The 25890-nt window shown below is 37.0% G+C and overlaps 1 protein-coding gene across 1 annotated transcript in view; it reads left to right on the top strand.

Moving 5' to 3' along the window:
* Window positions 1-25890, top strand: part of BANK1 (B cell scaffold protein with ankyrin repeats 1) — a 312636-nt gene that overhangs the window by 99968 nt on the left and 186778 nt on the right. Inside the window, exon 7 of the mRNA XM_053900708.1 lies at window positions 22521-22626. Within this exon, the coding sequence (XP_053756683.1) occupies window positions 22521-22626 (106 nt within the window). The remainder of the gene's footprint in view (window positions 1-22520; window positions 22627-25890) is intronic.

Below are 25890 nucleotides of genomic sequence, written 5' to 3'. Positions count from 1 at the left end.
CCAAGCCCGGTGTATATTTTTCTTAGTTTCATTTATTACTGTTACCTGATAGTGAAAATTACTGCTTTATTTTTTTAATGTTTTTATTAATTTTTGAGACAGAGAGAGACAGAGCATGAGCGGGGAAGGGGCAGAGAGAGAGGGAGACACAGAATCTGAAGCAGGCTCCAGGCTCCGAGCCATCAGCCCAGAGCCTGACGCGGGGCTCGAACTCACAGACTGTGAGATTGTGACCTGAGCTGAAGTCGGACGCTTAACTGACTGAGCCACTCAGGCACCCTGAAAATTACTGCTTTAAATTGACAGTGTCTATTAGGAATTCCAGAACTGCTAAAATTTTCAGGGAAGTATGCAAAGAGTCATTTTCAAGCCCCAGGTTCTTTCTCCAGTGTGACAAAGCATTACTGAACAATGAGGATTCGGTGAGGAGTTTCTAGTCTCAAAAGGCCCTGGTTTGAGACATTCTCCAGTGAATGTAGATGCTGCCAATGTCCCCATGGATGTAGAATGGAACAATTGCATTTTGATTCGTCTTAAGCCATTGGTTTAATTTCTGGGGTTTTTTTGTTTGGTTTTTGTTACTTCCCACTTTCAATAGAGAGAAAGCATGTTTAATATGGAACATTTATCCTTTATGTGCTTATCCCATCAAATTTTCAGAGTGAAATAAATGTCATTTTTATAGTACCTGATAATTAGATTATAACCATATTTATCGCCTTGGGTTTTTGGCAGTGAATGGAGAGAGTAAAGGTGGAAAAAGGGGTAACTGAACAGCGAGATCTTCAAAGTTACCGTGGAACACTCTATAACAAAACCATCAATGATAGTGTGGTTGGCAGATTGTCATGAAGTCTTATTATATGTTTAAACTAGTTTGCAATGGGAGGCTTTGTTATTTACATGTGACACATTTTTCTGTTAGAACAATGGCAAAGGTAAAAATGTCTTAGAGAAGGACAGGGAGTAAAACACCATTTGTCAAACTGGAGAGTCTGAGGACATTTGATAAAATGTCTATATTGTCATTGCAAAGCAAGAACAAAAGTAATAGCTTGAAATACGGATTGTTTCATTTTATTGTGAAAACTCTCCCTGTCTTCCACTTTAAAATATCCATTCATTACAAAAGGATTAATAAAAGTGATACATTTCATTATTAATATTTCAGTCAGCATAGAAGTAAAGGAACTCTCCAAACACATTTTTATGTTGGTTTTGCCGTTGGGGGAGGAGAAAACATTTTGTACACAAGAAAATTAAATATGATTTATGACTCTAGGATAGTTTTTCAGAATGCTCTAATATGCCAAGTCATAGATTGTTCTACAGCTTTGAGTGAATAAAAACTGTTTTGCATAGTTTTCAGATAATTGGAAAATACTATTTCCTTTTAACCCTCAGCATCCGAAATGAGAGGTGAGAAAAGATTATGGTTACATTTTAGGATTCTCCTCTTTACCTATTCCTGGTAGCTTAGTGAAAGGAAGGATGCTAGACAGCCACAGCTTGATTCAGGCTTTTCCTATCAGAAGAGAGCCACTTTGAACCTAAGTGAGTACTGAAAGGAAGAATTATTCTATCTTGGTGACAGCAGACCACAGCATGGTAAGAAGAGACGCTGAAAGATTAAGTTTAATCTATACAATTTAAGACCGCCTTATGAGTTTTGCTACTGTCATCAGGGGACCTAGACCTGTTGTGGAATTTGGATCAAACAAATTCTGAGTTAGAGATTTCGGACTGGACTGAAGTGTACTATCCCAGGCCTGAAGGAAGGACAAGGCTGCAATTCAGTTAGCCTCCATCAAATCTTAGACTAAATATGGCATGGAATTCTCCAGTCCACTGATAACCTGAGTTATCCCTTTTATGAATTCAGAGATAGTGAAAGGCAGACTCCACCCTTAATGAAGAAGAAAGAAATACAGGGTCATTTCCTTGGTGTGTTTTAGGATTGTTTGGCCTCAAAAGAGGTGGCCTAGCCCACCCTGTGCTTTGCAGGCATTTGGATTTCCCTTTTGACGTTTGGCTTTGTTCCCAAGGAGATCATATTTTTTTAATTGCACAAAAAGCTTTGCTTTTCCAATCCAGCATAGAACATTACAGTAATTGTTTCTTTCATATGCTCACTACTCTGTCACTAAATTAGGAAATTTGAATATTTTGCAAATAGTCTACTGAACATCTCTATTCAAAGAACAACATACATTGTAATTTTATTCACTGTAGTTATTGTGTATTTGTAAGAACATATACCAGCAGATTTCAGTTTTTTCAGTATCTTATCTACTTAGCCGAAGTGGAATATTGTAAGAAACATCCTGAGTTTTCCTATAAATTTTAATGGCAGATGTGATTTAAGTAATCTTAAAAATTAGTAGTGAGATACTTCCTATAATCATTTAAAAGCTATTAGGCATATAATAATGTGAACACTCTGTGAATTTGAAGAAAGAAATAATAAGAAGAAGTCTGTGAGTTTTATTTTTCAGTAATCCTAGAATTTATAATAGGAGACTTTATATTATCATTTAAAAGCTGTTGGGCATATAGCAAAATGACCATTCTGTGAATTTGAGAAAAGAAATGATAAGGAATTTGATTTACTTAGTTTATTTTTAATGATGTCCATTAAATTTTGAATACTTTACCTAAATCATCTTAGTTATCTAACTGCTTCCTAAATCATTTATCTTTTTTGGATAGATATGAAATCCCAGCACGTAGCCTCATAAAGGTGCAATTTCCAGAGCATTACCCAAAATAACAAGTTGAAGAGAGATCAAATGAAAAAATGAGAAAATCCAAAGCCCACCTTGGGAAGATAATTAGAATTCAAGTGCTAATGTTAGAAATACTAGTAACTCCTATTTAACTGAGATAATTAAAACCTTTGAGATTTTCATCCTATTTACAGAACTGTCTGGGGACAACCATAAAGTTAACTTCGCATAGGAGCAACTAGAGACAATGTAAGAAACCAAATTAGGTCAAAATGCTGAAAGAACATAGCAATTATTGATCAAAGTGTTAGCATCGTATTCATTAAAAGAGGTTTTGAAATGATACCACATAACTCTCCTTAGTTGTACTTCTTGTTGGTAAAATATCCTTGTGTTTCATGTGTTGATCACTTTGCATGGGTTGCTTTATATTTATTGAAATCTTATTTTCATCTTCATGTTAGGTACACTTCATTTCGAGTTTTTATTAAATTGTATATATGATTCAATCTTTGGTTTGCTGCCTGCAAATATTTAATACAGTATGAAGCCAGCTACAGTAGGATGAGGGACACACAGGGAAGACATAGAAAACTCTCATATAATGAGGAATTTCCTAGTTATGAATACTTCTCTTAAAGGTTAGTTTTTTCACAAGGTTAAGTTCAAGTGTTAGCAGGACTCTCCCTTAAAGAATTCTCCAGGAGATTCTTCCCAGGGCCTTTCAGTAATTATTTCTCGGTCCTTGTCTCCCTGGAAAGACTAGTGGACACCTTCCTTCCTCTTTTCATCAGCTCCTGTTGATAAGAGGTGCAAATGCATCTGGTCTCTAAAGTATACTTCACCACAGTGCCAGTGTTCTCTAAGACCTCCTTTGCTTCAGACTTTCAGTGACTCACTGGATAAGGTCCACACTCCCCTGAATGGCACACAAGGCTGCAGTCACAAATCTTACTGCCCATCGCCTCTTACCACAGCATACCCTCCATGTCTTCTTAATTCTCTCCATGACTCCTACCATTTTAGCCCCTCAGGATTGCGCGCTCTCAGCACGTATTCTGCTATTCCTCCTCTCCTCCTTCTTTAAGGCATGGACATTGTGTTTTTCATCTTTGCATACCCAGTTACTTTCACACAATTACTTCCTGACACGAGACACCATGAGACAAAAATGGGAAAACACAAGTACTTGCTTCTTCGTCTAGTGCTCTTTGAAGAAATAAGTGGAGAACTATAGGGTAGGACTATAGACGATGAGATGGGGAATGACAACTATCCTCTTGAAATACACTGTTATTTATTTCTCAAATTGAATAAATGAATCTGATACCTACCAAAGCGAAGAACTCTCAGAGGCCCATGATACTAGAAAAATGAATTTGTGCTGTAAGCTTGTCTTCATGTTCTACCTCAGTGTGAAGTATATGTTGCTAATGCCGTTCATTACAGACTTTTAACAGCTATAGGATTCCAGATTCCATGCTTCCTTTCTCTTGGATATTAAGGAAATGTTTGCTACTCAAAAAATGCCCAAGATTTTATCTCTCTTTCAAAAAGCTGCATGTTATTGTTTCTTTTCCTTTCCCAGAACGTGGCATCATAGCATAGGAGAATGCGTTCTAGATGGGGCAGGAGCAGGAGTTAGATTCTTTAACCGAATCAGCAATCACTTCATGAGAGCTCATTTTCCTTGGTGTGAAAGAAATTTCCTCCTGTGTACAATAGAGGAAGCTAGAATATATGATCTTCAAGGCCACTTCCGACTCACGTATTCCATAATCTTATGCCAAGAAAAAAAATACTTAAATTAGGAATTGTGACCACTCTTATCAGAGAATTGACTTGCAAATATGTGTATTCTCCATGTAGCCTTTATTTCGTACTTCTTCCTAATTTTCCCTGCCAAGAGGGAATTGATTTGAATTTCATGTATCTCTTATCACCTTTATTACTTATTTCATATTTCTGATGGGATATTTGAAATGAATACGGAAAGAAAAAATAAAATGCAACTTGGACACTTATTTCTAGATTCATTTTTCATATTGTTTATACCCTTAATTAGAATGGATCAGTAAAAATAAGTCATATCTATTGAAGCTTGGTATTTTACTGATAAAAAAAAGTGACATTTCCTTTGTGCCATGTCTCCACCTGTGGTAACGAATAAGCAGTGGTTAATGATGCCTTATTAGAGTAGTTCAGATGTAAACAGTAATAGTCACCCCAGGTACCATTGAGTCAAACAGGAACATACCACTTAGTACCCTCATCCACTTATTTAGGGAAAAACAAATTGGTTAACTTTAACAGCAGACATAGCAGCTGATGTAGGGGAAAAAATAAATATTTCTGGGTGCAGGTACTTAGCCAGTAATACAACATAATTTTAGTTCTCTGTAATTGTCTTTTTTTTTAATCTATTAATTTTTATTTATTTTATTCTTATTTTTCAATATGAAATTTATTGTCAGACTGGTTTCCATATAACACCCAGTGCTCATCTCAACAGGTGCCCTCCTCAATACCCATCACCCACCCTCCCCACCTTCCCACCCTGCATCTACCCTCAGTTTGTTCTCAGTTTTTAAGAGTCTCTTATGGTTTGGCTCCCTCCCTCTCTAATTTTTTTTTTCTTCCCCTCCCCCATGGTCTTCTGTTAAGTTTCTCAGGATCCACATAAAAGTGAAAACATGGTATCTGTCTTTCTCTCTCTGACTTATTTCACTTAGCATAACACTCTCCAGTTCCATCCACGTTGCTACAAAAGGCCATATTTCATTCTTTCTCATTGCCAAGTAGTATTCCATTGTGTATATAAACCACAATTTCTTTATCCATTCATCAGTTGATGGACATTTAGGCTCTTTCCATAATTTGGCTATTGTTGAGAGTGCTGCTATAAACATTGGGGTACAAGTGCCCCTATGCATCAGTACTCCTGTATCCCTTGGGTAAATTCCTAGCAGTTCTATTGCTGGGTCATAGGGTAGATCCATTTTTAATTTTTGAGGAACCTCCACACTGTTTTCCAGAATGGCTGGACCAGTTTTCATTCCCACCAACAGTGCAAGAGGGTTCCCTGTTTCTCCACATCCTCGCCAGCATCTATAGTCTCCTGATTTGTTCATTTTAGCCACTCTGACTGGCGTGAGGTGGTATCTGAGTGTGGTTTTGATTTGTATTTCCATGATGAGGAGCGACATTGAGCATCTTTTCATGTGCCTGTTGGCCATCCAGATGTCTTCTTTAGAGAAGTGTCTATTCATCTTTTCTGCCCATTTCTTCTCCGGATTATTTGTTTTTCGGGTGTGGAGTTTGGTGAGCTCTTTATAGATTTTGGATACTAGCCCTTTGTCTGATACATCATTTGCAAATATCTTTTCCCATTCCGTTGGTTGCCTTTTAGTTTTGTTGATTGTTTCCTTTGCAGTGCAGAAGCTTTTTATCTTCATGAGGTCCCAATAGTTTATTTTTGCTTTTAATTCCCTTGCTTTGGGGGATGTGTCAAGTAAGAAATTGCTGCGGCTGAGGTCAGAGAGGTTTTTTCCTGCTTTCTCCTCTAGGGTTTTGATGGTTTCCTGTCTCACATTCAGGTCCTTTATCCATTTTGAGTTTATTTTTGTGAATGGGGTAAGAAAGTGGTCTAGTTTCATTCTTCTGCATGTTGCTGTCCAGTCCTCCCAGCACCATTTGTTAAAGAGACTTTTTTCCATTGGATATTCTTTCCTGCTTTGTCAAAGATTAGTTGGTCATGCATCTGTGGGTCTAATTCTGGGGTTTCTATTCTATTCCATTGGTCTATGTGTCTGTTTTTGTGCCAATACCATGCTGTCTTGGTGCTTACAGGTTTGTAGTAGAGGCTAAAATCTGGGATTGTCATGCCTCCCACTTTGGTCTTCTTCAAAATTACATTGGCTATTTGGGGTCTTTTGTGGTTCCATACAAATTTTAGGATTGCTTGTTCTAGCTTCAAGAAGAATGCTGGTGCAATTTTGATTGGGATTGCATTGAATGTGTAGATAGCTTTGGGTAGTATTGACATTTTGACAATATTTATTCTTCCAACCCATGAGCATGGAATGTCTTTCCATTTCTTTAAATCTTCTTCAATTACCTTCATAAGCTTTCTATAGTTTTCAGCATACAGATCTTTTACATATTTGGTTAGGTTTATTCCTAAGTATTTTATCCTTCTTGGTGCAGTTGTGAATGGGATCAGTTTCTTATTTGTCTCTCTGTTGCTTCGTTATTAGTGTGTAAGAATGCACTGATTTCTGTACACTGATTTTGTATCCTGCGACTTTGCTGAATTCATGTATCAGTTCTAGCAGACTTTTGGTGGAGTCTGTCGGGTTTTCCATGTATAATATCATGTCATCTGCAAAACGTGAAAGCTTGACTTCATCTTTGCCAATTTTGATGCCTTTGATTTCCTTTTGTTGTCTGATTGCTGATGCTAGCACTTCCAAACTATGTTAAACAACAGCAGTGAGAGTGGACATCCCTGTTGTGTTCCTGATCTCAGGGGGAAAGCTCTTACTTTTTCCCCATTGAGGATGATATTAGCTGTGGGCTTTTCGTAAATGGCTTTTATGATGTTTAAGTATGTTCCTTCTATCCCTACTTTCCCGAGGGTTTTTATTAAGAAAGGATGCTGAATTTTGTCAAATGCTTTTTCTGCATCGATTGTCAGGATCATATGGTTCTTACCTTTTCTTTCATTGATGTGATGTATCACATTGATTGATTTGCTAATGTTGAAGCAGCCCTGCAGCCCAGGAGTGCATCCCACTTGATCACGGTGAATAATTCTTTTTATATGCTGTTGAATTCGATTTGCTAGTATCTTATTGAGAATTTTTGCATCCATATTCATCAGGGATATTGGCCTGTAGTTCTTTTTTTACTGGGTCTCTGTCTGGTTTAGAAATAAAAATAATGCTGGCTTCATAGAATGAGTGTGGAAGTTTTCCTTCCCTTTCTATTTTTTGGAACAGCTTGAGAAGGATAGGTATTATCTCTGCTTTAAATGTCTGGTAGAACTCCCCTGGGAAGCCATCTGGTCCTGGACCCTTATTTGTTGGGAGATTTTTGATAACTGATTCAATTTCTTTGCAGGTTATGGGTCTGTTCAAGTTTTCTATTTCTTCCCATTTGAGTTTTGGAAGTGTGTGGGTGCTTGGGAATTTGTCCATTTCTTCCAGGTCATCCAGTTTGTTGGCATATAATTTTTCATAGTATTCCCTGATAATTGCTTGTATTTCTGAGGGATTGGTTGTCATAATTCCATTTTCATTCATGAGTTTTTCTATTTGGGTCATCTCCCTTTTCTTTTTGAGAAGCCTGGCTAGAGGTTTATCAATTTTGTTTATTTTTTCAAAAAACCAACTCTTGGTTTCATTGATCTGCTCTACAGTTGTTTTTTTTTTTTAGATTCTATATTGTTTATTTCTGCTCTGATCTTTATTATTTCTCTTCTTCTGCTGGGTTTGGGGTATCTTTGCTGTTCTGCTTCTATTTCCTTTAGGTGTGCTGTTAGATTTTGTATTTGGGATTTTTCTTGTTTCTTGAGATAGGCCTGGATTGCAATGTATTTTCCTCTCAGGACTGCCTTCGCTGCATCCCAAAGCATTTGGATTGTTGCATTTTCATTTTCATTTGTTTCCATATATTTTTAAATTTCTTCTCTAATTGCCTGGTTGACCCATTCATTCTTTAGTAGGGTGTTCTATAACCTCCATGCTTTTGGAAGTTTTCCAGACTTTTTCCTGTGGTTGATTTCAAGCTTCATAGCATTGTGGTCTGAAAGTGTGCATGGTATGATCTCAATTCTTGTGTACTTATGAAGGGCTGTTTTGTGACCCAGTATGTGATTTATCTTGGAGAATCTTCCATGTGCACTCGAGAAGAAAGCATATTCTGTTGCTTTGGGATGCAGAGTTCTAAATATATCTGTCAAGTCCATCTGATCCAATGTATCATTCAGGGCCATTGTTTCTTTATTGATCCTGTGTCTAGATGATCTATCCATTACTGTAAGTGAAGTATTAAAGTCCCTGCAATTACCACATTCTTATCAATAAAGTTGCTTATGTTTGTGATTAATTGTTTTATATATTTGGGGCTCCCATATTTGGCACATAGACATTTATAATTGTTAGCTCTTCCTGATGGATAGACCCTGTAATTATTATATAATGCCCTTCTTCATCTCTTGTTACAGCCTTTAATTTAAAGTCTAGTTTGTCTGATATAGGTATGGCTACTCCAGCTTTCTTTTGACTTCCAGTAGCATGATGGATAGTTCTCCATTCCCTCATTTTCAATCTGAAGGTGTTCTCAGGTCTAAAATGAGTCTCTTGGGGTGCCTGGGTGGCTCAGTCGGTTAAGCGGCCGACTTCGGCTCAGGTCGTGATCTCGCGGTCTGTGAGTTCGAGTCCCATGTCGGGCTCTGTGCTGACAGCTCAGAGCCTGGAGCCTGTTTCAGATTCTGTGTCTCCCTCTCTCTGACCCTCCCCCGTCCATGCTCTGTCTCTCTCTGTCTCAAAAATAAATAAACATTAAAAAAATTAAAAAAAAAATAAAAATAAAATAAAATAAAATGAGTCTCTTGTAGACAGCAAATAGATGGGTCTTGTTTTTGTATCCATTCTGATTCCCTATGTCTTTTGGTTGGAGCATTTACTCCATTGACATTCAGTGTTATTATAGAAACATATGGGTTTAGGGTCATTGTGATGTCTGTAGGTTTCATGCTTGTAGTGATGTTTCTGGTACTTTGTTGTCCTTGTAACATTTCACTCACAGAATCCCCGTTAGGATCTCTTGTAGGGCTGGTTTAGTGGTGATGAATTCCTTCAGTTTTTTTTGTTTGGGAAAACCTTTATCTCTCCTTCTATGCTGAATGACAGACTTGCTGGATAAAGGATTCTCGGCTGCATATTTTTTCTGTTCATCACATTGAAGATTTCCTGCCATTCCTTTCTGGCCTGCCAAGTTTCAGTAGATAGGTCTGTCACTAGTCTTATAGGTCTCCCTTTATATGTTAGAGCAGGTTTATCCCTAGCTGCTTTCAGAATTTTCTCTTTATCCTTGTATTTTGCTAGTTTCACTATGATATGTCATGCAGAAGATCAATTCAAGTTATGTCTGAAGGGAGTTCTCTGTGCCTCTTGGATTTCAATGCCTTTTTTCTGTCCCAGATCAGGGAAGTTCTCAGATTTGTTCCAGTACACCTTCAGCCACTTTCTCTCTCTCTTCCTCTCTGGAATTCCTATTATACAGATATTGTTCCATTTGATTGCATCACTTAGGTCTCTAATTTTCCCCTCATACTCCTGGATTTCTTTATCTCTCTTTTTCTCAGCTTCCTCTTTTTCCATAATTTTATCTTCTAATTCACCTATTCTCTCCTCTGCCTCTTCAATCCGAGCTGTGGTCGCCTCCATTTTATTTTGCACCTCATTTATAGCATTTTTAGCTCCTCATGACTATTTCTTAGCCCCTTGATCTCTGTTGCAATAGATTCTCTGCTTTCCTGTATACTTTTTTCAAGCCCAGCCATTAATTTTATGACTATTATTCTAAATTCTTTTTCCGTTATATTGCTTAAATAGTTTTTGATCAATTCGTTAGCTGTCACTACTTCCTGGAGTTTCTTTTGAGGAGAATTCTTCCATTTCATCATTTTGGATAGTCCCTGGGGTGGCCAAACTGCAGGGCACTTCCCCTGTGCTGTCTTGAGTAACTTGTGTTGGTGGGCGGGGCCGCAGTCAGACCTGATGTCTGTCCCCAGCCCACCACTGGGGCCACAGTCAGACTGGTGTGTACCTTATCTTCCCCTCTCCCAGGGGCAGGACTCACTATGGAGTGGTGTGGCCCCTGTCTAGGCTACTTGCACCCTGCCAGGCTTGTGGTGCTGCTTTGATGGGATCTGGCCTATTAGTGGGGTTGGATCCGCAAGGTGCACAGGGGCGGGAGGGGCAGGCTCAGCTCGCTTTGCCATCGGTGGTCCCCTGCGGGAGGGGCCCTGCAGCACCAGGAGGGAGGCTGAACCATCAGAGGGATAGATCCACAGAAGCACAGTGTTGGGTGTTTGCACGGTGCAAGCAAGTTTGGTTAACTGGTTCCTTTTGGGGTTGTGGCTGGGGGATGGGCAAGGGAGATGGCAGTTCCCAGTGCCTTGTTTCCCACAGAGCTGAGCTCTGTCTTCTAGGACTCAACACCTCTCCCTCCCGGTGTCTTCTCTCCCTCCCGCTCTCCAAGCAGAGCTGCTTACTTTTAACATTCCAGATGTTAAGTCCCACTGGATGTTAGAACTCACTCCATCCGGCCCCTCCACTTTGGCAAATGAGACTCGGGCTCTGCCTTCTGGGCGGGCTGCCCCTCCACCACCCTGGCTCCCTCCCGCCAGTCCATTTAGTGCTCACTGCCTCTCCACCCTTCCTACCCTCTTCCATGGGCCTCTCGTCTACACTTGGGTCTGGAGAGTCCATTCTGCTAGTCTTCTGGTGGTTTTCTGGGTTATTTAGGCAGGTGTGGGTGGAATCTAAGTGATCAGCAAGACGAGGTGAGCCCAGTGTCCTCCTATGCCACCATCTTCCTGTAATTCTCTATCTTATAAGCCATCTCAGTCTATATTGGCTGCATTCATTTTAGCTTATGTTTACTGTTTAGAATATAGTTTATTAATGACATTTTAATTTATGGTTTCTGCTCACTCAGTGGAAAGAAATACTCCCTCCACTTTTTTATTTCTCCCAAACTAAGTATGTCTCTCACTTCTTACATTTCCCTCTCCTCTTGTCACTGGGGTGGCTTTGACTGCCCTTTGCAGAGGATGTCTGTGTGTCGGTGTGAGTGCTGCCTGTTACCCACCCCATTCATGTGCAGCCTCCTGCTTTACTACTTAGTTCTTCAGAGGTTTCAGATCTTCAACCATAAGTAATGTTTCCAAACATTGCACAAGTCAGAAAACAAAGCACAAGTCAAACACAGTTAACAATGTTCCTCCATAGCTATTATTCATAGCAGGATAATTAGAGAAAATTAGAGAATCTGCCTCTGGAATGAATCCCAAATCATCAATAACCCTTTGGAAATTAGAAGACTGAAAAATCCTTGCAGCAAAAATGTGTTTGTTTGCATTTTTTAAAAGTCATTATGCATTCTGTGGGCCTCTTCACTAATAATAGTTAATAGTATCGACAGTAAGATAAAGAAATAAAGTAAATATGTAATCTGGGAACTCTAAATTGTGTTTAGCATTCATGAACTATGCTTCTACAGTAAACAGCATCAAGACACAGGAGATGAAGTAAAAGAAATATCTGCAAAGGAAAATTCAACTTCTAAGAATCCTGCACCCTGTCCCACCTCTTCCTCTCCCTCCACCCCCCACCCCATCAATCTTATTTACTTAAGTAGCAGCACACACATTGATATGGTACATCAGTTTTGCTAAAGTCCCACACAACAAATCCAGTGGATATTTTTCTTGTTCAGTTTAACATTACTTTCAGTAGCAAATAACACTATTGACCAAATTCACTTTCTTGATGTTTTTCCCCCCTTAGTTTTCATGAAGCCATATCTGTCTGGCTTTCCTCCTACTTCCTTACTCTTTCCTTCTCAATATCCTTTGTCATCTCTTCTTTCTGTGATCTGGAAGATAAAGTTTCACTTTCAATGTTTCAATTCATAGTCTGTCTTCCTTTCTTTTTTTTTAAATTTTTTAATATTTCATTTATTTATTTTTGAGAAAGAAAGAGACAAAAAAGAGCATGAGCTGGAGAGGGGCAGAGAGAGATGGAGACACAGAATCCGAAGCAGGCTCCAGGCTCTGAGCGGTTAGCATACAGCCTGACGCTGGGTTCAAACTCATGAACCATGAGATCATGACCTGATCAGACACTTAACCGACTGAGCCACCCAGGTACCCCAACTGTCTTCCTTTCTTTATAAATATTCCCTTGGAAGGTTATCTCATTAACTTATAAGATCAAATCCAAATACGGTTTTCCTTTAAGGCCCAGTCTTTCTACCTCCGGATAGACGTCATCCTCAATCCTGTTGAAAAGCCAGATACATCAGAGTCTCCCTAATACCTTCTATTGTCTCTCCCAACAAGTTTAATCCATGACTAAGCTGTTATCAGTTTTACTTCCTAAATATTTCTCATCCCTCTCCACATCCCTTCAGTTCTAAAACTTCATTCATCTGCTTTCTCTTGTGCCTAAACTACAGTGGGCTCCTAACTCATGCCCCACCACGTGTTCTCACACATGACCTTCTTATCTCAAGTCCATACTGTGAAGGTTTTTTTTTTTTTTTAAAGATCTCAGCAGGTGATGTTCCTACTCAAACTCTTCAATAGATTCCAATTATAGTATGGATTAAAAAAATAAAATCTTTAACGTGGACAATAGGTCTCTATAGACACCATCCCCTCTGTTTTTCTCCAGCTTAATCTCACTCCCCATTCCTGGCCAGCTTTTGGTTCCTGGACTTATAAGTTCCTAATCTCCTACCACAAGGCCTTTATATAAGCTCCATTTTCTAATTGACACACTTCCAGTCTCCTTTCCCCTCACTGTCTTCCCCTAGTTAATTCTAATTCATCCCCCAGATTTTAATTCCAGCATCTCTCCCTCAGTGAAGCCTCCCTTGACCTTGTACATCTCCCTATGTATCTCTTTATAACACAGACCACATTCTAATTTGACATCTATGTGTGTGACACTTTGTCAAATTAATATCTGCCTCTCATTAGACTCCAAAGTCAACAGGGCAGAGAAATTGTCTGTTTGTTTCCCCTGTTTCATCTCCAAAGCTAAATATGCTACCAGACATATGGCTGCTGAATACCTAGTTGGTCCAATGAAAGAATGAGAGGGTGAAAGCATTTTTGTACACTAAGCTCCCACCCAACCTCAAGCGATGCAGCTCTCAGAGCTCCTTGTTCCAACAGCCACCTGCTTCGCATAGCGCAGGCACAACCCTTTTGCAGAGCTCCGGGTAGTGGACTGTTGGTTGAAGTGGGGGTGTTTCTGACTGAAGCAGAAAGAGCATGGAAAAGAAGGGAAAGACAACAAAGGAAGAAATCAAGTGAAGATAAGACAATAAGACCAGTTCTAATTGTCTACGTTGGGAACTAGCACCTAAAACAATGCAAAAAATAGTTTCAAAAATGTAGGAAATCATGTCATTGTTTAGAGGCTTTTTTGAAAGACATTTCTTTGACTATGTTAGTGCTCTATTTGTTTTTTAATTTCTATCTTATTACCTAATTAACATTAAGCTGTTACAAAATGGTTGGTAAAAGGGGGGAAGGGTGAGAAAAGTCATGGTTCTTATGACTGTGCTTTCTAAATGCCTACGATAGGTAAACTTCGGTTTTTTGTTTGCTTAATCTTATGGTCTTAAGTATGTCTATTGATGAATCTATTAATGTCCTTAAATATGTCTGATTAAATTTATTTATTAATTAATTATTAATGTCTATTATTAATCTGTAAAGGTTTGATCAAATTAAAGCTTTGAGACTTTTTGGCTGTTTGTACAGGGGAGTCACACTGAGAAATTCAGCATAATCAAGCTTCTATAAAACTTCTAGAAAAGTTTTTTTTTTAACTTTATCCGATTGCCTTTACATAAATTTTTATGTTTATGCACGACTGATGGAAATGGCACAAAATGCTACTTGTTCCCCAGAATTTCATTTTCCTCAATTATGTGATAATATAACTTTTATGTGGGCACAGGCTTGCACTTCCTCATTCCCTTGGAGCTCAGGTGCAGCCATCTAACTAACTAATGGCCAGTGGCGCATTGGTGGAAGTAATAACGTGCACATTCCTGATCACGTCCTTCAAAGAATGGTAGAGTCTCTCCTTTACTGGTTTCTTTCCCAGACTGGCTACAGTGAGAACAAGGGAGTGATGGATGAACCATCTAGGACCATGAAGATGAAGTATCACAGCAAAATAAAATAGAGCCTGGATCCCTTGCTCGGGGAGTCACCACATCAGTCCTAGACCACCTAATTCCAGGCTTTCATGTTAGAGAAATAGGCTTCCATCTTGTTTAAAGCCACTGGCATTTTGGGTCTCAGTACTACAGTAGCAAAACCTGTGTTCTAATTAATTTAAAAGATATGTGTTATTTAATTTAAAAATTTAGAAGGAAAAAAATTATTTTGTTCAGTTGCTGAAAAAGCCACTTTGGGGAGCAGGCTCCTCATTACGGACTTGTGCCCTTTTCTAAATTACAGCGACTATATTTTACGAGTAGCTCACATTATAGTATTTAGAGAAAAGAGAATTAATATGTACTGAATATTTTACATATTTACTCATTTAAACTCTTACATAATTTTCTCAGTTAAGTATTTTTAAGGTCCATAACTAATGAGTCCTGGAGCAGGAATTTCAACACAAATTACTCAGATCTCAAAACATATTTTTTTCTTGTTACAATATTATTTTCATGTTATTTAAAGATATTCGAGGGGCGCCTGGGTGGCTCAGTCGGTTAAGCGTCCGACTTCAGCTTAGGTCATGGTCTTATGGTTCGTGAGTTTGAGCCCCGCGTCAGGCTCTGTGCTGACAGCTCAGAGCCTGGAGCCTACTCTCAGATTGTGTGTCCTTCTCTCTCTGCCCCTCCTCCTCTCACTCTCTGTCTCTCTATCTCAAGAATAAATAATTAACATTAAAAAAAAAGATATTCCACAATTCTATGGATACTGACTCAGTAATAAATGTAAAGTATTTGAAGGGAGTCTTAAACCGCAGTTTTATATTTTCATATTTACTTTTGCATATGTAGTCACAGACATGTTGAAATTCTAAGAACTGACTCACCCAAAATTAGAAAAAATAATTTAACAAAGAAAAATATCTCCTTTATCTTACCCTATTCACTTATTTAGATTATTCCTTTAACTGCTTGGAGTCAAATACTCATAAAGTTTAAAAAAAGGGGGAAAAAAAAGGCTTTGCATAACCCCGACAAGTGTTTGCTTTGTTCCTTTGCCTATTATTTTCTTTACAAGCTGCAGTAGGAAATTTTGGTTAAGATATGTTATATAAACTGGTTATCAAATTCCTTTAAATGGCTATTTTGGCTCACTTTCACAGCACACATTGTGAACAGTGGAACAAACAAAATGACCTTTCTTTTACTAGTTAAACTTAAACAAGCATAAAAATTTGTTATAATAAGAAGAACATGTTTTCAGCTCAGCCATTGACTTTCCTTTTAGAAATCTGAAGGTAAAGAGTAAAATGTTGTAACTATTTAATGGGCTTGGCCCTGTAACATTTTATAACCCTCCCATGGTTATGTCACCGAAGTTGTTTGTCTTGCTAACCAAGGTACTTAATTATTACTGTCTTTCTGTATCAGATCTGAAACATTAATATTTTGTGGCCAACCTTACAGATTTCTTCACCCACCATCAATGCTTAAAACCCCTCTTCTTTGTCTGCCTCTACTATGGAAGATGGGAAAGATAGATTCTCACCTTTTTAACCACCCATTTAGCTAGAGGCTGTCATGTAAGACAATTTTAGACGATGAGACACAAGGGGACATCTTTGGAGCTTTTACTTTCATGGTTAAAAAAAGAAGAGGAATAGATGTGGTTGGCAGTAGACACCTTTACTGTCCCCCTTCCACGTATGTCCCTTTCCTTCTAATTTCTGGATTAACACACGATGTTTGGAACTGCAGTGGCCATCACAAAACTATGGGACCATAATTTATTCTTTACTCAAATACTATTTCAAAATGATTTTATTCCTTTCTCTGTGGCTGGAATGTAGTATTAAATGTAGGGTGTTTAGAATGTAAAGAAAGACATTAAGTTAAAATACTTACTAGCTTTGCACTTTTAGGTGTTAGCTAAGGGTTTTTTAACTAATTTTTTTCACCATAGTTATCACATCTATTAAAAAAAGGCATTTAAAAAATCTACCTCGCAGGAATGTTATAAAAGTTTTGAGGCAAATTATGTAAAGCTTATGGAATTCTAGGTGCCCAACATGTAGTTATTATTACAACCTATTGAGTCCGTTTCATTGTATAGACTTAGCCTACACCTACATATAGCCTTTCCTACCAATCCAGTCATCTGAAGCATCTCCTAACTGCTTATGATATGATATAATATGATATGATATGATATGATATGATATGATATTGTCCTAAAATCCTGTTAAGGATAGTCTCTCAATGACATCATGCTCAAGCAGTGTTCACAACCCTTATTCATAAAAGGAGCAAACCAGACTTGAAAGGTTGCTCCTATGTAAATAGATAATCATCTCAAGGAATTCAGGTTTGTGTAAATAAATATTTCCTGTGTTGTTTTTATTTATTTTTCTGGTTCATTATTTTTCCTGATTGGTTTGTTTTTATCTAAACTTTTAATTATTAGAAAATATAGATTCAGGGGCGCCTGGGTGGCGCAGTCGGTTAAGCATCCGACTTCAGCCAGGTCACGATCTCGCGGTCCGTGAGTTCGAGCCCCGCGTCAGGCTCTGGGCTGATGGCTCGGAGCCTGGAGCCTGTTTCCGATTCTGTGTCTCCCTCTCTCTCTGACCCTCCCCCGTTCATGCTCTGTCTCTCTCTGTCCCAAAAATAAATAAAAAACGTTGAAAAAAATAAAAAAAGAAAAAAAAAAGAAAATATAGATTCATAGGTATTTGTAAGAAATAATAGAGATTATGTGTTTGGTTTGTGTTTTTCAGGGACTTGGCCCATTTCATCTAACTTGTCAAATTTATTTGTGTAAAATTATTCACAGTACTTCCTTATTATCCTTTTTCATGTCTGCAAGGTCTATAGTGATAGTTCATGTTTCATTCATGATATTTGTCATTCGTATCTCTTTTTTCTTCAGTCTTGCTAGAGGCTTGTCAATTTTACTGATTTTTTAAAAGAATCATCTCTTTGCTACATTGACTTTTTTCTATTTTTATGTTTTCAATTTCATTGATTTCTGTATTGTATTTATGCTTTTCTTCTTTCTGTTTGCTTTGAGTTTGTTCTAATCTTTTTTTTAGGAGTGGAAGCCTATTTTCTTTACTTATATTTTTTACTTACTATGTTCTTTCTCCCTTCTTCATGTTCCAAGATTCTTTCTTTTATCATATTCTTACTTTTAGAGAGCTTCCTCTCTCCATTATTGTAGGGTGCATCTGCTGACAATAAATTTCCTCTTTTCCTTCATCTGAGAATGTCATGGTTTTCACCTCATTCCTAAAGGATGCTTTTGCTGGGCATAAGATTCTTTGTTAATAGTTCTTTTCTTTTAACTTCTGACAAAAATTGTGCCACTTCTTTTAGACTACTACTACTACCGTGTTTCTGATTGTTTTTACCCTATAGGGTAAGGCTTTGTTTCTCTTTAGCTTCTTCCAAAAATTTTTCTTTCTTTGCCTTTAATTTTCAGAAATATAATTATGGTGTTTCTTGGCATGGAATTCTTTGGCTTTAACCTGTTTGTGGTTTGCTCAGTTTCTTCAGTCTGTAGTGTTTGTCTCTTGCTAAATCCAGGAAGTTATCAGCCATTATTTCTTTGTGTACTTTTTCATCCGCATCCTCTCTCTCCTCTCCTCCTGGGATTCTGATCACAGCAATGTTAAACCTTTTGTTATAATCTCACAGGTCCCTGACCTTTTGTTTGTTTGTTTGTTTTCACTCTATTTTGTCTCTGTTGTTCAGATTGAGTATTTTTCATTGTCCTATTTCCAAGTTTCTTTCCTTTGCCCTTTTCATTCTGCTGCTGAGCCCATTCACTGAGCTTTTTGGATTGTTGTATTTCTCAGTTCTAAAAATTCCAATTGATCTTTGTTTATACCTTCTATTTCTTTACTGAAACTTTGTATTTTCTTGCTGAGGCTTTCTTCTCCTTCTCCTTCTCCTTCTCCTCCTTCTCCTTCTCCTTCTCCTTCATCTTTTTCTCCTTCTCCTTCTCCTTTTTCTTCTTCTTCTTCTGAGAGAGAGAGAGAGAGAGAGAGAGAGAGAGAGAGAGAGAAAGAGAGAGAGAGAGAGAAAGTGTGCACATGAGGAAGGGCAGAGGGAGAGGGAGAATTTAAAGCCTAGAGAGGATCTCTGCACTCATCGCAGAGCCCAATGCTGGGCTTGATTTCAGGACCATGAGATCAAGACCTGAGCCAAAATCAAGAGTTGGACACCTAACTGACTGAACCACCTACACATCCCAACTGAGGCTTTCTTTTTCTTTTAATTTATTTCAAGAATTACCATAATTGCTTGTTGAAACATTTTTATCATGGCTGTTTTAAACTCTTTTTAAGATAATTCTAAAATCTTTGTCCTCTTGGTATTGGCATTTATTGATTGTCTCTTTTTATTCACTTAGAGATCTTCCTGGTTCTTTGATGTTTTATTTTATTTTTTGAGAGACAGAGTTCAAACAGGGGAGGTACAGAAAGAGAGGGAGACACAGAATCCAAAGCAGGCTCCAGGCTCTGAGCTGTCAGCACAGAACCCAATGTGGGGCCTAAACCCATGAACATGAGACCATGACCTGAGCCAAAGTCAGAGACTCAACCGACTGAGCCACCCAGGCGCTCCTTTCTGGTTCTTTGTATAACAACTGATTTTCTATTGAAATGTGGACATTTTAGTTGTATTTAAGGAGAAGAAAAGGAGAAAATACAACTACTTCATCTTCTCAGATGTGGATTTCTGTAATTCTAAATATCTTTTAAAACAGATGTTTTATATATTTTTCTCTTTTAGGAAGGAATACTTATAAGAAAGTTGTTTTTTAGAGATAACTTTATATATGTATATGTATGCATATTATACATATGCATATATGTATAATATGCGCACATATATATGCATATATATAAAATATTGAGTGATTCAGATTCAGATATATGCAGATATATATAATATTGAGTGATTCAGATTCAGATAGAGTTGTGATTTATAAATATGTATGTTAATAATTTTTTTAAAAGTACATTAATCAATCCCGTATTTCATCACAGGACACTGAAAGAATTCTGGAAAAAGTCATGTATTAATTTCATATGTACAAAGTTTTTATTATTTTGTACTATCTTTCTATTTCATATCTTAGTTTTTTCTGATTTCTTTTTCTAATATTCTTGATAGGTATAGATCTACGCAAAAATGCATATGTATATATATTACTTATATATGTAATTTTTCCTATTACCAAATACTAGCATCAACATGATTTTATCATTTTATTCTACTCTTATTTTCACATAAGATTACTCATTAATAACTAAAATTTTAGGATGTTGTGAATATTGCTGAATAAATATTAAGCTACTCTATTTTAATCTCTATTTGAACAATTGCATCAATTTCATTAAGTATGTTTTGTGTTGCACAATTTATTTTAAGGAGAGGAAAATCTATGGCATTTTCAAATTTCAATGCCACTGTTTATTAGAAAGGATGACTATTTGTGTCCTTAAAATTTAAAAATAAGCATAACTATTTGTATCAGATTTTTCTAGTTAGAATACCATCCAAGGAGAAATCCTTTTGGAATTATTTTTAATAGCCATTTCTGTGATTTTCACATGTTTCTCTTATGTCCTATACCATTTAGTGTGGGGGGGCATAATACTAGTAATATAATTATGAATTTGAAAATAGAAGTGATTCAACGATTTATGGTAAGCTGGAATGTGAAAGGTGTCTATAGTCTCTCCTAGTTAAATACATGTCTACATGGTGAGGGTTTTTTTCTTCTTCTGATTTTAAAAACACTGCTACTTCATTTTTTTAAAATTCAGTGGTATAAGCTGTAGCCTTTTTCACATTAAAGTGTCACAGTGCCTCAGGGGAAGAAATGGTACTTCCCAGATTCCTACTGGGAACGCCTGCTCTTTTGAATTCTCATCTGTGTCTCACAATCTCAGAGCTGGAAGGAATCTCAGAGGTTATCGTATGCCTAACTTATACATGAGTATAGTAACTCAATGACACGCCAATCTTTCCATATTAAATCTTGTATACTTTAGGGAAGAAATAGTAAGTTTATCTCCTCCTACAGAAGTATCACTGACTAGATCATAGCCTGTGGAGAATCCGTGGCCAATGACACAATTTTTAAAGAAAATTTACAAACTGATTTTATGATTTTAATATTTTCATAATCCCTTTCATCAGTTCCTAAGGCTAAGACATGTTCTTTTTGAGCTTTAATATAAAGAAAGTAAATTTATTGCCAGTAATGTTTTGCCCCACCACTTGTATCAAAGGCTTCCTGAAAAGGCTGAGTAATTACTAATATAAAATTGTCACATTGATATTTATAGGATAGGTTCCATTCAATATCAGTATCCAGCCACATAAGCATTCATAGTCATCCTTAAACTTAAATAAGCTTAATTTTATACGCATAATAAACATTTCCGTGTTAAGTATTATAGGCCTTAAATAACTCCTTCTTGCTTACAGGATTAATTACAAACTTTTTATTACATATAAAAATGTCCACTTTTTTTGAAATGTCCACTTCCTTCTCTCTCCTTCTGCAAACTCCTAAAATCATGAACCAGATCATGCTTTATGATACCTCCATGACTATATGCAATTTGTTGCTTTAGTCCAGAATGCTCTTTATATGCATGGCAATCTCAGTGTAGCTCATCTCCTCTATAAAGCCTTTTCTGACCATTTCATCCTGTGTGGGATTGAGCCGCCTCCCTTTTGCCTGCACTGTACTTGACCCAGAAAGACTTTCTATCATAGTACCTAGAATTCAGTTCACTGCCCATGTGTAATTGGATGACTATGACTTTCTTGAAAGCAAAGCTTGTTGTCAAATCTCCCCTTCTTTTACAAAAAAAAAAAAAAAAAATAATGGCCCACAGCTAATGGTTTCACATAGTCCATAGCATTAAGTATATTCATACTGGTTTTACCTAACATTCTATAGCTGTAAGTTGAGAAGACCTCACCCTTTCTCCCCACTTCTAAGGAGGACTTTTAAAAAATCCAGAGAAGGCTGAAACACTTTATTATTTAAGGCACCTAGATTTATTGAAAAATAAAGATATAGAGTAATAAAAATGTCTTTTTTTCTCAATCTAGTCATTTAATTTCTGTGACTATGTATTGGCAATAAGTCTAATTTTATTTGAAGTCATATCAAAAGTATGAACGTTTGTTTTACAATCCTCTCTCCGCTCCATGGCCTTGTTGATTGGTACATGTCTTCAGATACAGTTACCTATGTCTCACATCCACTTGGTCCCAACTGTAGCTTCACAAAACACAGTTTCAGGAGAAAGGTGGCCTCTGTAATAGGTTTGTCATCAGTAGTAGGATTCTACACAGCTCATCCCCAAATGCTCAGTTTGGGGAAGTAGAATATCTGACCTTTAAGTTGAAGAATGAGACTCATCATTTTATTATTTCATTTGTTAAAATGTAACATGTATTTTAACAGAAGTTTATTTTTTAAACAAAGTTCAGTGTTGCCATTGACCTGCAATAGTACTTTTTTTTAAATTAGTAACTATTTAAGTAAAGATATTCATGCAGACACAAAGGCTTTTATTTATTGCATTTATTTTTCTACTATTTTAATAACTGACTTCTAGGCAAACCTCTAATGTTTTGTATTATTCTTTCAAAAGAGGTTATCAGTATTATTAGAAAGATTAACCAGTATTTACTCTAGCTAATAATTTTTATTATGTTGCACTAAGATGAGTTTGTGTGTAAATAATTTAACTAAGAAAAACTCTCCTTTTCATTTGAAAACAGAAAGACATTGACGAACTTGATGATATTCTCACATCCGTATTCAAGCATGAAATACCATATTATGAATTTCAATCGTTCCAACCTAACATCAACCCTCAAAAAGAATGTGAGTATTTTCCAACTTCATCAATTATTTACTCTGTGCAACTATTTAAATATTATCTCTAAGAATATAGGTAGCTGCATTGTTGACTTTAGCCAATTCCTATCCCCTGGCGAGAGAGCACATTTATAACAAACTTCTAAGGGTCCATTTGGTAAATTTTTACCTTTTTTTATCTCAAGCCCTAAAAATGTGCATAATTTTTAAAATCAGCGAACCTACTTCCTGATTTTTATTCTAAGGAAATGTTTAGATAATTGGTAATGGAGATTATTCATCATAGCATTATTTATAATTACCAAAGGTAAAAATAACTTAACCTTCCAAACATTGGTAATTGATTAAATAAATTTTGGCACATCCATTAATGCAACCATCATAAACAACTTTTATTGTGAATTGATTTGCTGGCTGGAATGACACCTTGATATATACTTAATTGAATAAAAGCAGGGTACATAGCAGTAGATAGAGTATGATTTGCTGCTTAAAATAGTACATATGTTTGGGGCACCTGGGTGGCTAAGTAGGTTAAGCATTGGCTCAGGTCATGATCTCAGGGTTGGTTGGTTCAAGCCCCATGTCAGGCTCTGTGCTGACAGCTCAGAGCCTGGAGCCTACTTCAGATTCTGTGTCCCCTCTCTCTCTGCCTCTCCCCTGCTCGCACTTGCCTCTCTCTCAAAAATAAACATTAAAAAATAATTTAAAACAGTAGTATGTATGTTTATATATGTATATTATATGTATATGGAGAGAGAGAGAGAGAGAGAGAGAGAGATGGTCTGGACAGACAGGCACCTGTTAACAATAGTTATGTTTAGTTGTGCAATTTCAGGTAGTACATCTTTTTTTTTTTTCATTTTACTTTCTTTATCTGTGTTTCCTACAATGACTGTATTATTTGTGTCATAAGAAGAGACATACATATACATATTGAGAAAAGTATATAAAGGAGCTACTATGAGAAAAATCATACTTCTACATTTTATCATGAACTCAGCAGTATATTTTCAAAATTGCCTGCTCCTACATAGTTTGTTGACACGCTGTTTATAATTCGCTTATATGCCCAGTAGGTGCCAAACGCTATGATAGGGATGTAATGATGCATAAGACAGGCATGGAGCTAAAGAATATGAGAGGTCTAGTGCAGGTATACTGTAGGACTATTTAGCAGAGGCTTTTTCTGTACTTTCTGTGCTGTTTGAGGCAATTTTTTCATCAGGCTGGCAAGCCTCAGGGAAGCAGGAAGAAAAGAATAGAAGTCTTAAGGCACAGCCAGTTGTGTTTTACCTCCATGTGCAAGAACCTGTAAGATGTTTACATTATGAGTTTGCATTATGCAGAAGGGGTAATAATGCACTAGTTTTGAATAAGTAATCTTGTGAGAGTGGTGAAAACTTACTTTAATATTTCCACATACATTTGAACAATATATAACTCACAAAGGTTAGACCTGAAGTTAGGTTAGAAAAGAAACATAACATGATTTCTCACTTAAGACGCTCATCATTTAATTGGGAAAACGAGAGAATTTGTAAGTCATAATAGAAACAATGTACTAAACTCTATGGAATTGATTACATCAACAATAGAATTTTAGAGAAAAGCTGTATTATTTTTCAAGACGTGCTTCATAAAGGAGGTAGGATTTTACATGGGTCTTGAATGATGTGTTCCAATGAGGAAAGAGAAAGGGAACAGAAAAATTCTAGGCTTAAGAAAGTGCATGGAAAGGTATGAGGATGGGATTATGACACAGTTTTAACAAGTTCCTTCAGCGTTGTATTTCTTTAGGTTTGTGGAATAAGAATTGTGAGATTGGAGAGGATGGTATAGTCCTTCACTTTTATGGGTTAAGAATTCTAGTTAAGTTTAAAACTGCCTCTCAATATCTAGCTTAGGTTATACAATGTGAATTTCAGAGTTAGAAAGGATGGAAGAGTTCTCATCCCTTATTTTCATAGAAAAAGAATTCTTGATGGGTTAAATCAGAGTTCCTGGTAATGTGGAAGAAGTCCAGCTTCTGTTTTTCTGATAAACTTCCAGGTAAAGCAGATGCTGATGCTGCTAGACCTTTCACAGAGTGTTAAGGGTTTAGAGCAGTAGTTCTTGAACTTGGTGCGTATTATAATTAGCTGAGGAGCTTTTAGAACCTTTGATGCCTAAACCATACCTCCCCATTAATGAAGAATCTGGGATGGGATCTTTGGCGTAAAGAAAATATTACTCTCTCTTTACAGAGGTTGGAAAGTTAGTAGCATGTAAAAGTTTTAAACCATTATTAAAATTTAATGATGAACCTGTATTTGAAAAATATTTTTATAGAACAATTGCATTTTTGAAAAGAAGCTACAAGGGGAAAGTTCAATATAATCTAGGTGATTCGTTCAGATCCCTCATTACTGAGTATTGCTAGATGATAGATGCTATTAAACCTATAATGGAAGCAAAAAACCTTAATAACATCAAGCTTTCATTCCTAGTAGAAGTACAGAATAACAAAATGCAAATCACAGAACAAAAATATGCAAAATGGACATGAATATGACTGAACTCATGTATTTCTTGCCTCCTTGGCCTCATAATCTTGCATTAGTGCCAGCTTCAAAATATTTGGAGTTTAAGGGTCACCTGGGTGGCTCAGTCAGTTAACTGTCTGACCCTTGATTTTGGCTCAGGTCATGATCTCATGGTTGGTGAGTTCAAGACGTGTTAGGCTCTGCACAGACAGATTCTCTCCCTCTCTCTCTCTCTCCCCCTCTCTCTCTGCTCCTCCCCTGCTCGTGCTCTCTCATTCTCAAAATAGATAAATAAACTTAAAAATATATATTTCTGGTCCTTAAGACCTTGCACCATATTTTTATTGATTTATTTTTATTTTTTTATATAATTTCTCATCAAGTTAGCTAATGTACAGTGTATACAGTGTGCTCTTGGTTCTGGGGGTAGATTCCCATGATTCATCACTTGTATACAAACCCAGTGCTCATCCCAACAAGTGCCCTTCTCAGTGGCCATCACCCATTTTCCCCTCTCCCCCGCCTCCCCCATGACTCTCTCGGTTTGTTCTCTGTATTTATGAATCTCTTATGGTTTGCCTCCCTCTCTGTTTGAAACTATTTTTTCCCCTTCCCTTCCTCCATGGTCTTCTTTTAAGTTTCTCAAGTTCTACATATAAGTGAAAACATGATATTTGTCTTTCGCTGACTGACTGATTTCACTTACCATAACACCCTCCAGTTCCATCCACATTGTTGCAAATGG

The sequence above is a fragment of the Panthera pardus genome, unplaced genomic scaffold (genome assembly GCF_024362965.1).
Source record: "Panthera pardus isolate Hobbes unplaced genomic scaffold, ASM2436296v1 HiC_scaffold_13, whole genome shotgun sequence".
Lineage (NCBI taxonomy): Eukaryota > Metazoa > Chordata > Mammalia > Carnivora > Felidae > Panthera > Panthera pardus.
The sequence above is the reverse complement of the archived record's forward strand: the minus strand, read 5'-3'. Positions and strand labels throughout refer to the sequence as shown.